General features: G+C 39.3%; 1 protein-coding gene across 3 annotated transcripts in view; it reads right to left on the bottom strand.

The window, feature by feature from the left end:
* ARHGAP26 (Rho GTPase activating protein 26) overlaps positions 1–12,895 on the bottom strand; it is a 405,537-nt gene that overhangs the window by 164,383 nt on the left and 228,259 nt on the right. For all 3 annotated transcript variants that reach the window (XR_011919418.1, XM_072400904.1, XM_072400903.1), the window contains one exon: positions 12,302–12,360. Coding sequence is in view for 2 of the 3 variants with exons in the window: in XM_072400904.1 (XP_072257005.1) it covers positions 12,302–12,360 (59 nt within the window). In the remaining variant the exon portion in view is untranslated. The remainder of the gene's footprint in view (positions 1–12,301; positions 12,361–12,895) is intronic.

Below are 12,895 nucleotides of genomic sequence, written 5' to 3'. Positions count from 1 at the left end.
AAAAACTTAAGTGTGATGCCGACCAAATAATTTATAATCGGGTATACAACATGCCTATCTCTTTACATTCATGGCAGCATATGGTTAATATTATCATAGTTAAAACCACCACAGTGAAAATGTGGTAACCAACCCATATTTAATCATTTTAATCACATCTAGTTGTTATTACAATTTTGAAGTCCAGAGGTTTTAATGTTATTTCTATTAGTCCTAAAAAAAGGGAATAAATCCATAAGTGCCAGAAAAATGACAGACTTCAAAAGGACTCAAAGCAATTCCTACTTACAATTTTGGAAGCAAACAATAATACTGTACTGAAATCTCACAGCTGAGCCACACCTTTACACACCAGCTCCCCTGCATGCTGCAGTCAGCGTCTCATGTATCAATTCTGTTTCTTATGAAGGGACGATCCTCCTACGTCATCACCAGTCATTAGTAACCATCTGTGTGTGATTACTTGAGATTCTCATGCACCCAGGAGAGCAGGCTGTCAGTCTTCAGACTCAACACCACCTGCATGTTTATATTAGACTTCCAATGCTATGTGACACGGAAAGTTGTGATTTTTACAGGTTTTATTATGTTATTGTTTGTGGGGATAGCCCCTGCCCAGAGGATTCACTTCCAGACAGGGACCTGTCACCACCACCACCAGCCACATCCCCAAGGGCTCCCCTGCTGCAGGAGAACACCTCCATATATAAGAATATATTTTGTATCATAAATCTCTAGCAGCATGACCCTCCCATTCCCCTTGTTTGGTAAAGTATCTAGACTCATTAATCTCTAGAACAAGCAGGCTCAACCTTTACAACAGAGAGCGTGCATCAAGTACATAATTTCTGCTTTAACAACAAAGAAAAAACCATAAACATTGCACAAATTACAATAAATGTCATTACATTATACATATACAACAATTGAATATTTAATCCATGTCATTTTAGGACAGTTTTAATAGCCATTGCGAATGTCATTATTTGTTAATCTCAATGGTGCATATCAAATTACAAGATATTATCATAATAGATAAATTCTATATTTTCCATATGTAGAATAATATGATTTTTTTTACATGATTATTTTATCAATCAGTTACTTTTGCCTAAATAGACAGCACCTAATGTCCTATATTTACACAATTTGCTATGGCTCATCAATTCCATTGTCATCAACTGGCATAAAAAAATATATATATATATATATATATATATATATATATTTTTTTTTTTTTTTTTTCTGCTTTTTCTCCTTTTACCCCTCTCTTTCTTTCCCCTTTTAATTTCCATATTGCCCTTACTGTTTTATAGATAAGGTTTGAAACCTAATACCTCATTCAAGCCTGGATATTGGTTTGCTTTCAAAGAATCTTTGTAGGATCAATCTATCCCAATCACCTCTTCTTGGGTCCTGCACAACTTTTTCCAGTGCTAAAAATTTAACTTCCTCAGTATTGAAGTTGTGCCGTGTGCCCATGTGGAGACTTAAGGGGGGATAATTTTCCCATTTTTAATGACATATATATGCTCATAGATACCTTTCCTAAACTCCCTTCTTGTCTTCCCCACATAAAAGCAACCACAACTACAAAATGCCAAATATATGATGCCCTTAGTTTTACAATGTACTACATATTTAAGCTTAGGAAGCTTTTTGATTGGTACTTCGAATTGATCCCTCTTTGTAAAGATCAATGCACACTGTGCGCATTCACCACATGGATAGGTGTCTCCATTACACTGACTTTCCTTATTCCTTTGGAAATGACTCTGTGTTAATTTATCTCTTAAAGAAGGTAGTTTTTTTAAACGGTAATTTGGGATAGGTACCTATATGCTTTTTAGTTTTAGGATTCGAGGCCAAAAGCGATCACAAATACTCCTCACCATTTGATGTTGAGCTGAATAACGTGTGATGATTCTCAATTCAGTATTCAGTCCCTTTTTTGTCTTTGGGAACAGGATTTGTGATCTACCTTTTCATTTCACCTTGTTATATGCCTTTTTAGGGGTAGTTTTAGTATATCCTTTTTCCATCAATCTATTCTGCAGATCTCTTGCTGCTATCTTAAAATCTTCCTCCCTTGAACAATTTCTCATTATTCCTAAATATTGGTATACTTCTTTTTATGGATTCGGGATGAGCGCTCTTTGCAGATAATATTGTATTTCCTGTGGTAGGTTTACCAAAGAGTCTTGTTACTAAAGATAGATCTGGGCTGATTGCAATTTCCAAGTCAAGAAATGATATTGATGTTCTGTCGTATTGCAACTTGTAAATAAGGGAGGAAGTGATGCACAGGCAGAGCATATTTGATTCTCAATATCTCAAAGGGCATAAGAGTATGAGATTCATCCAAAAGATGGCCAAGGACCGCTATGCCTCTACGTTTCCATATTTCAAAAGCCTTATAGGCCCTACCCTGGGGAAAACAGGGCGTAGTATGCAGAGGAGTGTTAACAGTTGGACCCACACAACAATGAAACAGCTTTTTTATTTCTCTCCATGCTAATAAGGTATCACTCAGCAAAAGATTTTTACGTAAAGTAGGTGGCACGGATGAGAAAGAACTATTCAAAAGACCCAGTAGTGACCATGATTGAACCAAACGAGTCTCCAATTTTATAACAGTATATTGAGATGTATAAATTGTATTTATGTAAATCTGGGAAATTAACTCCCAAATTATCTTTAGAACAGACTAATTTAGATCTGGCAATATGAGGAGTCTTGCCCCGACATATAAAAGAAATAAATGCTGACTGAAGTTTTTTTAACATCAGTGTGATGTAGAAGGAATGGTAAGGTTTGTAATGGGTAGAGCAATCTGGCAAAACTAATCATTTTAATAAGGTGGCAGCGACCCATTAGTGACAGTGGGAGAGATTTCCATTGAGCGAGCTCAGCTAGAAGTTTAGACATAATGGGGGAATAGTTCAGTCTATACATATCCGGGACATTACGGGAAACTTGAATCCCCAAGTACGTTAGACAGGAGTTTGCAATTTTTATACCCAGGTTATTTATAGTAGTAAAAAGGGTTGGGGGCGGGGTTGTATGTAAACAGAGGATCTCGCTTTTGTTGTAATTAATTCGAAATCCTGAGAAGGAGCAAAAATAAGAGATGAATAATAGAGGGTGAATAATAGAGGGAAGATCTCTAATCGGGTCATTAAGAAACAGCAGAACATCATCCGCAAACATTGCATGACATTGCACGACCACCTTTTATTTCTTTACCTTCATAGATTTTACAATCAAAAAATGACTTGGCCAGAGGCTCTAAAGCCAAATTAAATAATAATGGGGAAAGGGGGCAACCCTGACAAGTCCCCCTCCCCAAGGGAAAAACCAGAGATCGGACTCCGGCCACCTGAATCTGAGCAGTAGTATTAGAATACATAGATTGGAAAAATTTCGCTATATACCCACCAAATCCAAACTTGGCCAGAACTAAATTCAAAAAAGACCACTCCACACTATCAAAGGCTTTTTCTGCGTCAAGTGCCATATTGGCAACCGACGCAGGAGTAAGACCCGACAAACGGGCGTGTTCAAGAACTACTAGAAATTTCCGTATATTATACGTAGTAGATTTACCTAAAATGAAACCGGCTTGTGCAGGGCTAACTAATTGTGGGAGAAACTTAGCTAGGCAATCCGCCAGGATCTTAGAGAGCAGTTTAACATCTTTTTTCAATAATGAGATTGGACGGTATGATCCTGGATCCAAGAGATCCTTTTGTTTTTTTGGAAGTACTTTTATAAAAGCTAGTTTTCCTGAGTCTAGATACGTAGACTGGGAGAACATGCAGTTATACAATGTGGTAAGAGGAGTAGAAACCCTGTCGGCCAAAATTTTATAGAATTCGGCGGGCAGGCCATCAGGGTCTGGTGCTTTCGAGTTAGATGAGTGCTTAATGGCCGACAGAGTTTCCCCCTCTGTAATAGGCGAGTTAAGAAAACACAAATCCTCTGCAGATAACTGTGGAAGCTTCAGCTTGTCAAGAAAAGCTTGGCCTTGGGCCACATTGCTCCCTTGGGTAGAATAACATTTTGTGTAATAAGATGCCAATACTGAGGCAATACTCCTAGATGTTTTATGCACGACCCCTTGGGGATCCTTAATAGCTGTGACGGGCGGCGGCATCCGGTATGCCTTTGCTAGATTGGCAAGCAGTGTACCAGACTTATTTCCATATCTAAAAAAATCAGCAGAGCGATAGGACCTAATCATGGTATCATACTGGCCAGAAATCACAAGCTCTTTTTGCGCTTCTAACCAACGCTCCTTATCAGAAACAGAAAGAGACAACTTGAAGGCCAGGTAGGCCTGGGATGCTTGAGAACAGGCCTCACGGTATCTTGCCAACGTCTGTTTCTTCTTGGACATAACATAGGCCATAATATTGCCTCCTAGTACTGCTTTTGTTGAGTCCCAGAATAGTGCGGGGTTAGACTTGTGTTAAGCATTATGAAACTCATAACCCTGCCACCAATATATCAGATTTTGTTGGAAAGTTTCATCTTTGGCAAGAAAGGAGGGAAACCTCCACACATAGTCTGTCTTATGTAAGAAGCCATCAGTGAGAACTGAGGAGACACGTGCATGATCAGATATTACCAAGGGATGGATTTCAGTGATATCAATTTTACACAGTAAATCATCAGAGACCAAGATGGCGCCTATCCTCGACATTGTGGAATGAACTGCCGACACGTGCGTAAATTCACGTTTCAGTGGGTGAAGGTGCCTCCAAGAGTCAGTTAATCCTGCTATTAACATACACAAGAGAGATGTGTGGAAGTGATTGGAGGGTACCCAACAAATTACTTTAGAAAACAGCATTGTCCGAGTTGGGACCATAGACCGCCATTATAGTAAGGGAGTGAGCAGGTAATTGGAGGGTGAGCAATGCCCATCTGCCATATGTCGTCACATGACTTTGCAGTTATGGTATAATGTAATGTTTTATGCAGCAGGATGAGAACTCCAGCACATCGTCCCCCCGCCGGGGCTCCCAAGACTTCACCCGCCCAATTTTTCTGCATTAAGTAGTACAGAGAAGAGGTAATATGTGTTTCTTGTATGATGGCAATATCTGTTTATTTCTTCTTTAAGTGCCTCAAGACTTTTATGCGTTTAGCAGGAGACCGAAGGCCCTTGACATTCCAGGTAGTAAGGCTAAAGAGGCATATATAAAAAAAAGACCTTCAGGTGCATGTTGTAGGCACAAAAACAACGCCACGAGCGGCAGCATGGTAATGGCAATTGCATTCAGTTGTGAGGTCAATAAAAAAATTGAATTGATCAGGCCCAATGGTAGTAAAGCATCTGGTAAAAAAAAAAATGGGGTTGTGAATTCCAAAATAACACAAACAAAAACAAACTCAAAGTTCCAAAACATATTACAGGTAATCGACTTCCTTCTTCCCCAATGTGGGATACAATAAAAAAGGATGATAAATCGCCAAAATCCTCTCCCCCTGCTCTCCTGGTTTCTACAAGCATAGCATACAAAAATAGGGGAACAAAAAATGGGAGAAAACAAGAGGAAAACACACCAGTTCTCATTTATGCAGTGTTGTAGTATAACGGATCACCGTCTCCATCCAGTGGGTAGAGAACAAACAAAAAAAAAAAAGAAAAAATTCTTGTAAATGCCATGTTGTGAAGGGAAGGTCAGGCTCTTGTACAAATAAGCAGCAGCAGAAGGTAGCAGCTTGTACTGATAACAAATATTGTGGGTGTTTAAGAACGCGGTGAAAAAGATCTGGAAGAGTGCACAGAATCATTTCTAGACAATTGATCTCTGACCGTGAAGACGGATTATTAGCAGACAGAGATTTGATCGGCCGCCTCCAAGAAGTCTTTAAAGAGTTGTGGTTCCTTGTCAGGGAGGAATATTTTGAGTACTGCAGGGTACATTAAGGCAAACCGAAATAAGTTGTTTGCACGGGGAGAGAAGGCCCGTCGCTGCTTGGTGGTCTCCATGGAATAATCAGAGAACAGCAGGATTCTAGTATCATCAATGCAAAAATGGTCATGTCCCTGGTATGCCTTTAATAAAGACATCTTATCTGTGAAGTGGTGATATTGGACTATTTTAGGACGAGGGAATGGTTTATTACGCTGGGGGGTCCCAATCTATGGGCCCTCCCTATCTTCATGGGCGCTTTAAGCCCCAAGGATTTAGGAAGGGTGATGGAACAAAGCCATTCCCTCAAACAAAGATGGAACACCAATGATGCGCAAATTATTGCGGTGTGCTCTATTTTCCATATCTATACCTTTTTACTGCAATTGCAAGTACTGATCACTCATCTGCTGCTGCTGTGTACGGGTAGACAATAAATCATCTTTTAAATCGCTAATACGTTGTTGCATACTTTGCAGTTCTTCTCCATGTTTAGTGACAATGTCTGTTATAGGCTGTAAATGCTGTTGTATTGCCTCTTTAATAGCCTGTATTAGATAGGGCTTAAGATGTTGAGAGACCTCCATGGCCAGTTTGGTATAATCTAATACAGTACAGGAATGTACAGAGGACTCTGTCCTACCTGGACTGGAAGACTCATCTGCATGATCCTGCATGGTGTAGACTTCTTCCCTGCCTGCTTCTGCTGGGATCTTCTGGAGGACTGTGAGCCTGAGATGAAGCGTTCCATCCGTCCTCTGCTGTCCGCTCTCTCACCACACGGAACAGCGGGGACACGGGGTAAAGTCAGAAGGGCACAGAGGATGGATGAAGCTGGAGCCGCTCTGCACACCGCCGCTACATCAGGCGCCTGAACCGGAAGTCTGCTCTTTATATAATACTACAGTAAATCCTGTCAAAAAGCCAGATGGCTCATACCGCTTTACACAGGATCTCAAAATCATCAATGAGCTGGTTACGCCCTAACACCGGTCATGTCAGATCTTACTACCATCCTTACAGCAGTACCGCCCGAGACCCAATTTTACAGTGTTATTGATTTGGCCAATGCATTTTTCTCAATACCATTGTCACCCGAGACTCAGCCCCTTATGGCTTTTATTTTCAAAGAAAAACAATATACCTAGTGCCGCTTGCCCCAGGGCTTTGTTGACTCTCTGGCAGTCTTTTCAATTGCTCCCCAGCAGGTGGCTGAAGGCAAAAAAAACCCTGGTACAATTTGCTTCAACAGGGGAAAAAAATTCCTTCCTGATTCCATGAGGCAATCGAATGTGCCCTGGATCAACAGTCACCTTGTATTTTTACTTTAAAGTCTTCATACCCAGTTATATTCTGTGCTTCTAGAAAAACATCCAGCTTTTTCTTAAAGCAATCTATAGTAGTTGCTGAAACTACTTCCTGAGGGAGACGATTCCACATACCTTACAGTGAAGAATCCCTTACTTATCTGGAGCTTAAACTTCTTTTCCTCCAGAAGCAAAGAGTGCCCTCTTGTTCTTTGTAATGATCTCAAAATGAATATTGGGGAAGAGAGTTCTCTATATGGATCGTTTATATATTTACACAAGGTGATCATATCTCCCCTTAAATGTCTCTTCGCAAGGGAGAATAGATTCAGTTCAGCTATTCTCTCCTCATAGCTGAGGTCCTCCATTCCTTTTAATAATTTAGTTGCCCTTCTCTGCACTCTCTCCAATTCAACAATATCCTTTTTGTGAACTGGTGCCCAAAACTGGACTGCATATTTCAGATGTGGTCTGACCAATGCTTTGTACAGGGGCAGGATAATGTCTTTATCTCTGCAGTCTATTCCCCTTTTAATACAAGAAAGTACTTTACTAGCTTTAGATATTGCAGCTTTGCATCGCATGCTGTTATTAAGTCTATGATCTACCAGAACCCCCAGATCCTTTTCCATTTCTGACTCCCCCAAATATATCCCCCCTAGACAGTGTAAAGCATGCATATTGTTAGTTCCCAAGTGCATAATTTTACATTTACCTATATTAAATGTCATTTGCCACTTGGCTGCCCAATCAAACAGTACATCCAGGTCTGCTTGTAGATTATAAACATCCTGTATGGACTTAATTCCAATACATAGTTGGTGTCATCTGCAAACACAGAAATTGTACTTTTAATCCCAAACTCTATATCATTTATAAAGACGTTGAACAGTAAATGTCCCAACACTGAACCCTGGAATACACCACTAATAACCTTAGACCAGAGTATGAATCATTAATTACAACTCCCTGGATGCAATCTTTAAGCCAGTTCTCTATCCATTTACAGATTGACTTTTCTAAACCTATCGACCCTAACTTACATATTAACTGTTTGTGGGGTACAGTGTCAAATGCTTTAGCAAAGTCCAAGTATACAATATGAACTGCTACTCGACTGTCTACCTGTTTACTTACTTTCTCATAAAAAGAAAGTAAATTTGTTTGACAACTTCTGTCTTTCTTGAAGCCTAGCTGACTATCACTTATATTATTTTCTAGCAGAAACTCCTCTATGCGATTCTTTATCAAACTCTCCAAGACCTTTCCAAATATGGACGTTAAACTAACGGGTCTGTAGTTACCTGGTAATGACTTTGCTCTCTTTTTGAAGATTGGAACTACTTAGCCTTACGCCAATCCATCCGTACCTTGCCAGTGACCAAAGAGTCTCTAAAAATTAGAAATAATGGCTTAGAAATAACTAATCTCAGCTTTTTGAGTACACGTGGATGTAATCCATCAGGTCCTGGTGCTTTGTCAACCTTAATTTTTCCCAGCTGTTTCTCAATCATATCAATTCTGAGCCATTGTGACTCATTTAAGGCAGTGACATTGCTATTTTGAATTTGGACTTGAGCTCTGCCATTTTCCTTCGTGTACACAGAGCTAAAAAAGTGTTTGGTAAATCTGCCTTGTCTTTATCCCCAGTTACCAACCCAGCAACATCCTTTAAGTGGCCTACATGCTAAGATCTGATCTTTGTGCTATTATTATATTTGAAAATGTTTTTGGGGTTTGCCTTATTTTCCTTTGCAATCTGCCTTTCATTTTGATTTCCACATTTTATCTCCTTTTTACATCTTTTGTTATATTCTTTATAGGTTTAATATGATGAAGGTGATCCTTCATTTTTATATTTTTGGAATGCCCTTTTCTTGTTCCTTATGGCTTTTTTAACATCAGCTGTGAGCCACATAGGTTTTAATTTTAGCCTCTTAAACTTATTATCCATTGGAATATATTTTTCAGTTTGCTTTTGTAGAACAGACTTGAAACATTCCCATTTCTGTTCTGTGTTCTTTGAGGACAATATTGTCTCCCAGTCCAAGTCACCTAGTTCCACCCTTAATAGTTGAAAATTTACTCTCCTAAAAATAAATGTTTTATCATTCCTGTTCTTTCTTCCTGTTTACAGCTTTCATTAAATGAAATCATATTATGGTCACTGCTACCCAGATTCTCTTTTATGTGCACATTTGTTAAAAGCTCTGCATTGTTAGAAAGAACTAGGTCCAGCAGAGTATCGTTTCTAGTTGGGGCTTCTATAAACTGTACCATAAAACTATCTTGTATTAAATTCACAAATTTCCTCCTTTTTGTTGTTCCTGTAGTGCCGTTACTCCAGTCAATGTCAGGGTAGTTGAAATCTCCCATGAATAAAACACTTCTACTTTTTGCTGCTTTTTCTATCTGTGCTAGTAGTTTATTTTCTATTTCTTCATTAGCAATGGGGGGCCTATAGCAGATTCCAGTCATTAATTGTGTGTTATTCAACTACACCCACAATGCCTCAACCTCATCGCTTGTTCCATCCACAATTTCTTCTTTCACATTCACTTTTAGATCACTTCTCACATACAGACAGACACCACCACCCTTTCGTTTGACTCAGTCCTTATGGAAGAGAGTATACCCAGGAATATTGACAGCCCAGTCGTGGGAAGAACAAAGCCAGGATTCAGCAACACCAACTGTGTCATAATTCTCCTCACCCATTAAGGCTTCCAACTCCCCCTATCTTGTTTGCTAGACTTCTCACATTGGTGAGCAGTTCCACATCCCATATCACCCCCAGAGTGCTGGAGTAGAAGAAAAGACAAATACCACACTGAAAGACAAACTTAGAAAAACAACTGGAAGGACATTCCATAAGTGGGACCAATACCTACCAGCTGTGCTAGCAGAAATAGGAATGACACTCAACCCAGTTAATAGGCTGTCACCTTTTGAAATTTTAATGGGAAGACCTTTTTCCAACCCCTGGGCTAATAAACCTTTAATTTATCTATTTATGATCTCTAACAAATTCAGGATCAATATGTAGCTAAACTTATTGGAAAAGTGAACAGCAACTACGAAGATATCTCTCTTTCTTTTCCTCTCCCTACAGATCAACCAACGCACCAATTCAAGCCCGGAGACGTAGGGTTGGTTAAAGCCCTGCACAAGCACAAGTCCTTGGATCGGCCCTTTGGACCCCTGGTCACAGTGCAAGCCATCACTAGAACAGCTGTGCTGACCAGTGAAGGACCCACCTGGATACAGGCCTCAAGAGTGAAAAAGGCATCACCGATCCAGCGCCAGGATGATGCTTCTTGATCCACGGGTACCAGCCCGGATGCTTGTCTGGAGTTTTTGAGCTCTGATGATCATATTCTGTCTTGTGTGGGTCACAATAACTTGCCACTATCACCCTCAGGATTTGTCCTTTGTCTCCAAACAAGCCATAACCTAAAGAATGACTCTACCCTGTCTATGCACTGGTGAGGATTTGAGTATAGTGACTGAACTGATTTCTGGGGTAACATATGGGAACGCTTGCCAAAGAAATATATAATATTTCTAGTTTTTGCTTATCTGATATGCATAGTACTCTGGATATGTTAACGTCTTGTTTGATTGCTGTCTCCACTCCAGTCAGCATACTGTTTAGAGTCTTTTGCAATATTTATAATGACCTCAATGAGGTCTGTAAAAATTGACTGTAAAAGACTGTAAAAATTGTTGTTATGCAAATCAAGAACCATTCAGCATCCTCGAGTTGTGTATGCTGAAGAATCCTAAAGCTGTTTATTTGCTCCATGCTTACCTTGAGGCTTCTTACCTTGAAACATTTAGTTTCTTGTTATTGACTAACTACTAAGTGCTTTCCATCCTGCTGTCTGACTATATAAACTGCGATGTCATAATAGCATTTTGAGAAGCGATATACCTACATGCTTGAGCTGCGTGTGTGTTATTCATTGCTCCCAGCTCCCTGATCTGGGATCAGCAGAAATCGTTTACCATTAGCCTATGGGTTTTATTTTATTGTTTTTTTTAATTGGAGTTATCCTCCAAAAGTAGACTAAGCAGGTACACAAAAGCCACTCATGTACTTACTGGTGCTGGTTGAACAGCTGAGTGTTTGTTTCGGCAGCTATTCGATCAAATAGCCCGATATTTTTCGGTTGATCGAACGTTGAAGTCTATGGGGTGGGGGGGGGGGATCAGGTTTTTTCAGGACTGTGAGGAGCTGCAGAAGCAATCAGGTTGCTGATTGCGTTTGCAGCCCTAGCGTAACTGTAGTATGTGTTCTTGGATAGAGATTCTCTATCCAAGAACACATACAGGACAGCAGTTCATCTGCAGTCACAGCTAATTGGAAGCACTTGCGGCCTCCTCCAATCAGCTGTGACCACAAAGTTGAGAGTTCATCTGCAGTCACAGCTGATTGAAAGCACTCCGTGCCTCCTATCAGCTGTGACCGCAATTTCCCTTGCTCCCCGGGCTGTACTTATCAATGATAAGTACAGCCCGGTGACCACGGGAACTGAACTCAGATGAACCCTCAATGGAGAAACTCTATTAAGAGTTCATCTAGAGTTCGCCCTTTTTTTTTTTAAACATATTTTTAAACACAAATTGGCAAAGACGAATTCCATGTTTTTTCGGGTCGGGTCTGCCCGAATTCAAACCACAATTTTCAGGATAAATATAGGGAAAACCCCGAATTTGAACACCAACACTAGTAGTTACAACTGAACGTGTATAATTAACATATATATTTAAAGTATATATTTAACTGAACGTTAAAAACATCCAATGAAAGCTCCACAGTCTGGATGATATTAGCAGAGTCTACATTTTGTTGTGTATTTTACTTCATATATATTTATTCTGACCTTTTCTTCAGCAATACTAACCCCATTACACAGCCCAACTTCTCATATGTGTCCCTGTGGATTCAAATATTCCACCGACAGCAGTAAGAAGAAAACGAAAAATCACTTCTGTTGGCTATTTATCTTACAGACATTGCTTTACAAAAGCTTCTTTTACAGAAATGTCTCTTAATGGAGAACTTACTAGCAGCCTTGATAAAGCTTCTCTGAAACTGGTAAGTCATGAGGGGCCCTGGAAGCATCCTGTAATATAAAAATGTATTACGCAGCACTAAAACCACATTCTTCTCAATTCATATGACATATATAAAAGCTTTTTTTAAATACTGATGCTCAAAAAAAAAGAAAACAATTTACAAAATGCATGCCATTCTGCAAGATGGTTATATTTTAATCATAATATGCATATAGCAGGTTTATATTGAGAAATATATTGGTTAAGTATAGAGGTATCAACAATAGCTACAGCCCTATTTAACACATATACATACCAAACAAAACCAAATTGGGGCTTTAAGGGCAGAACGAATCACCACAAATATTTTTAAACAATTGTGTGAATTTGGTATTGTTTGGTATGGTATGTATAACTGTAAAGTTACATATATAGAGAAATATATTGGTTAGGGGTAAACTTTGACTTATCTATCCCATAAAATTATATTCATATACATTAAACTGATATTATACATTTTTTTTTACTAATAACAATGAATAAAAAAGCCAATGAGTAGCTTTAAAAAGAAAGTATAGAAGAAACTGGTTGCCTTTAGACTAT

Source organism: Pyxicephalus adspersus, chromosome 2 (assembly GCF_032062135.1).
Source record: "Pyxicephalus adspersus chromosome 2, UCB_Pads_2.0, whole genome shotgun sequence".
Classification (NCBI taxonomy): domain Eukaryota; kingdom Metazoa; phylum Chordata; class Amphibia; order Anura; family Pyxicephalidae; genus Pyxicephalus; species Pyxicephalus adspersus.
The sequence above is the reverse complement of the archived record's forward strand: the minus strand, read 5'-3'. Positions and strand labels throughout refer to the sequence as shown.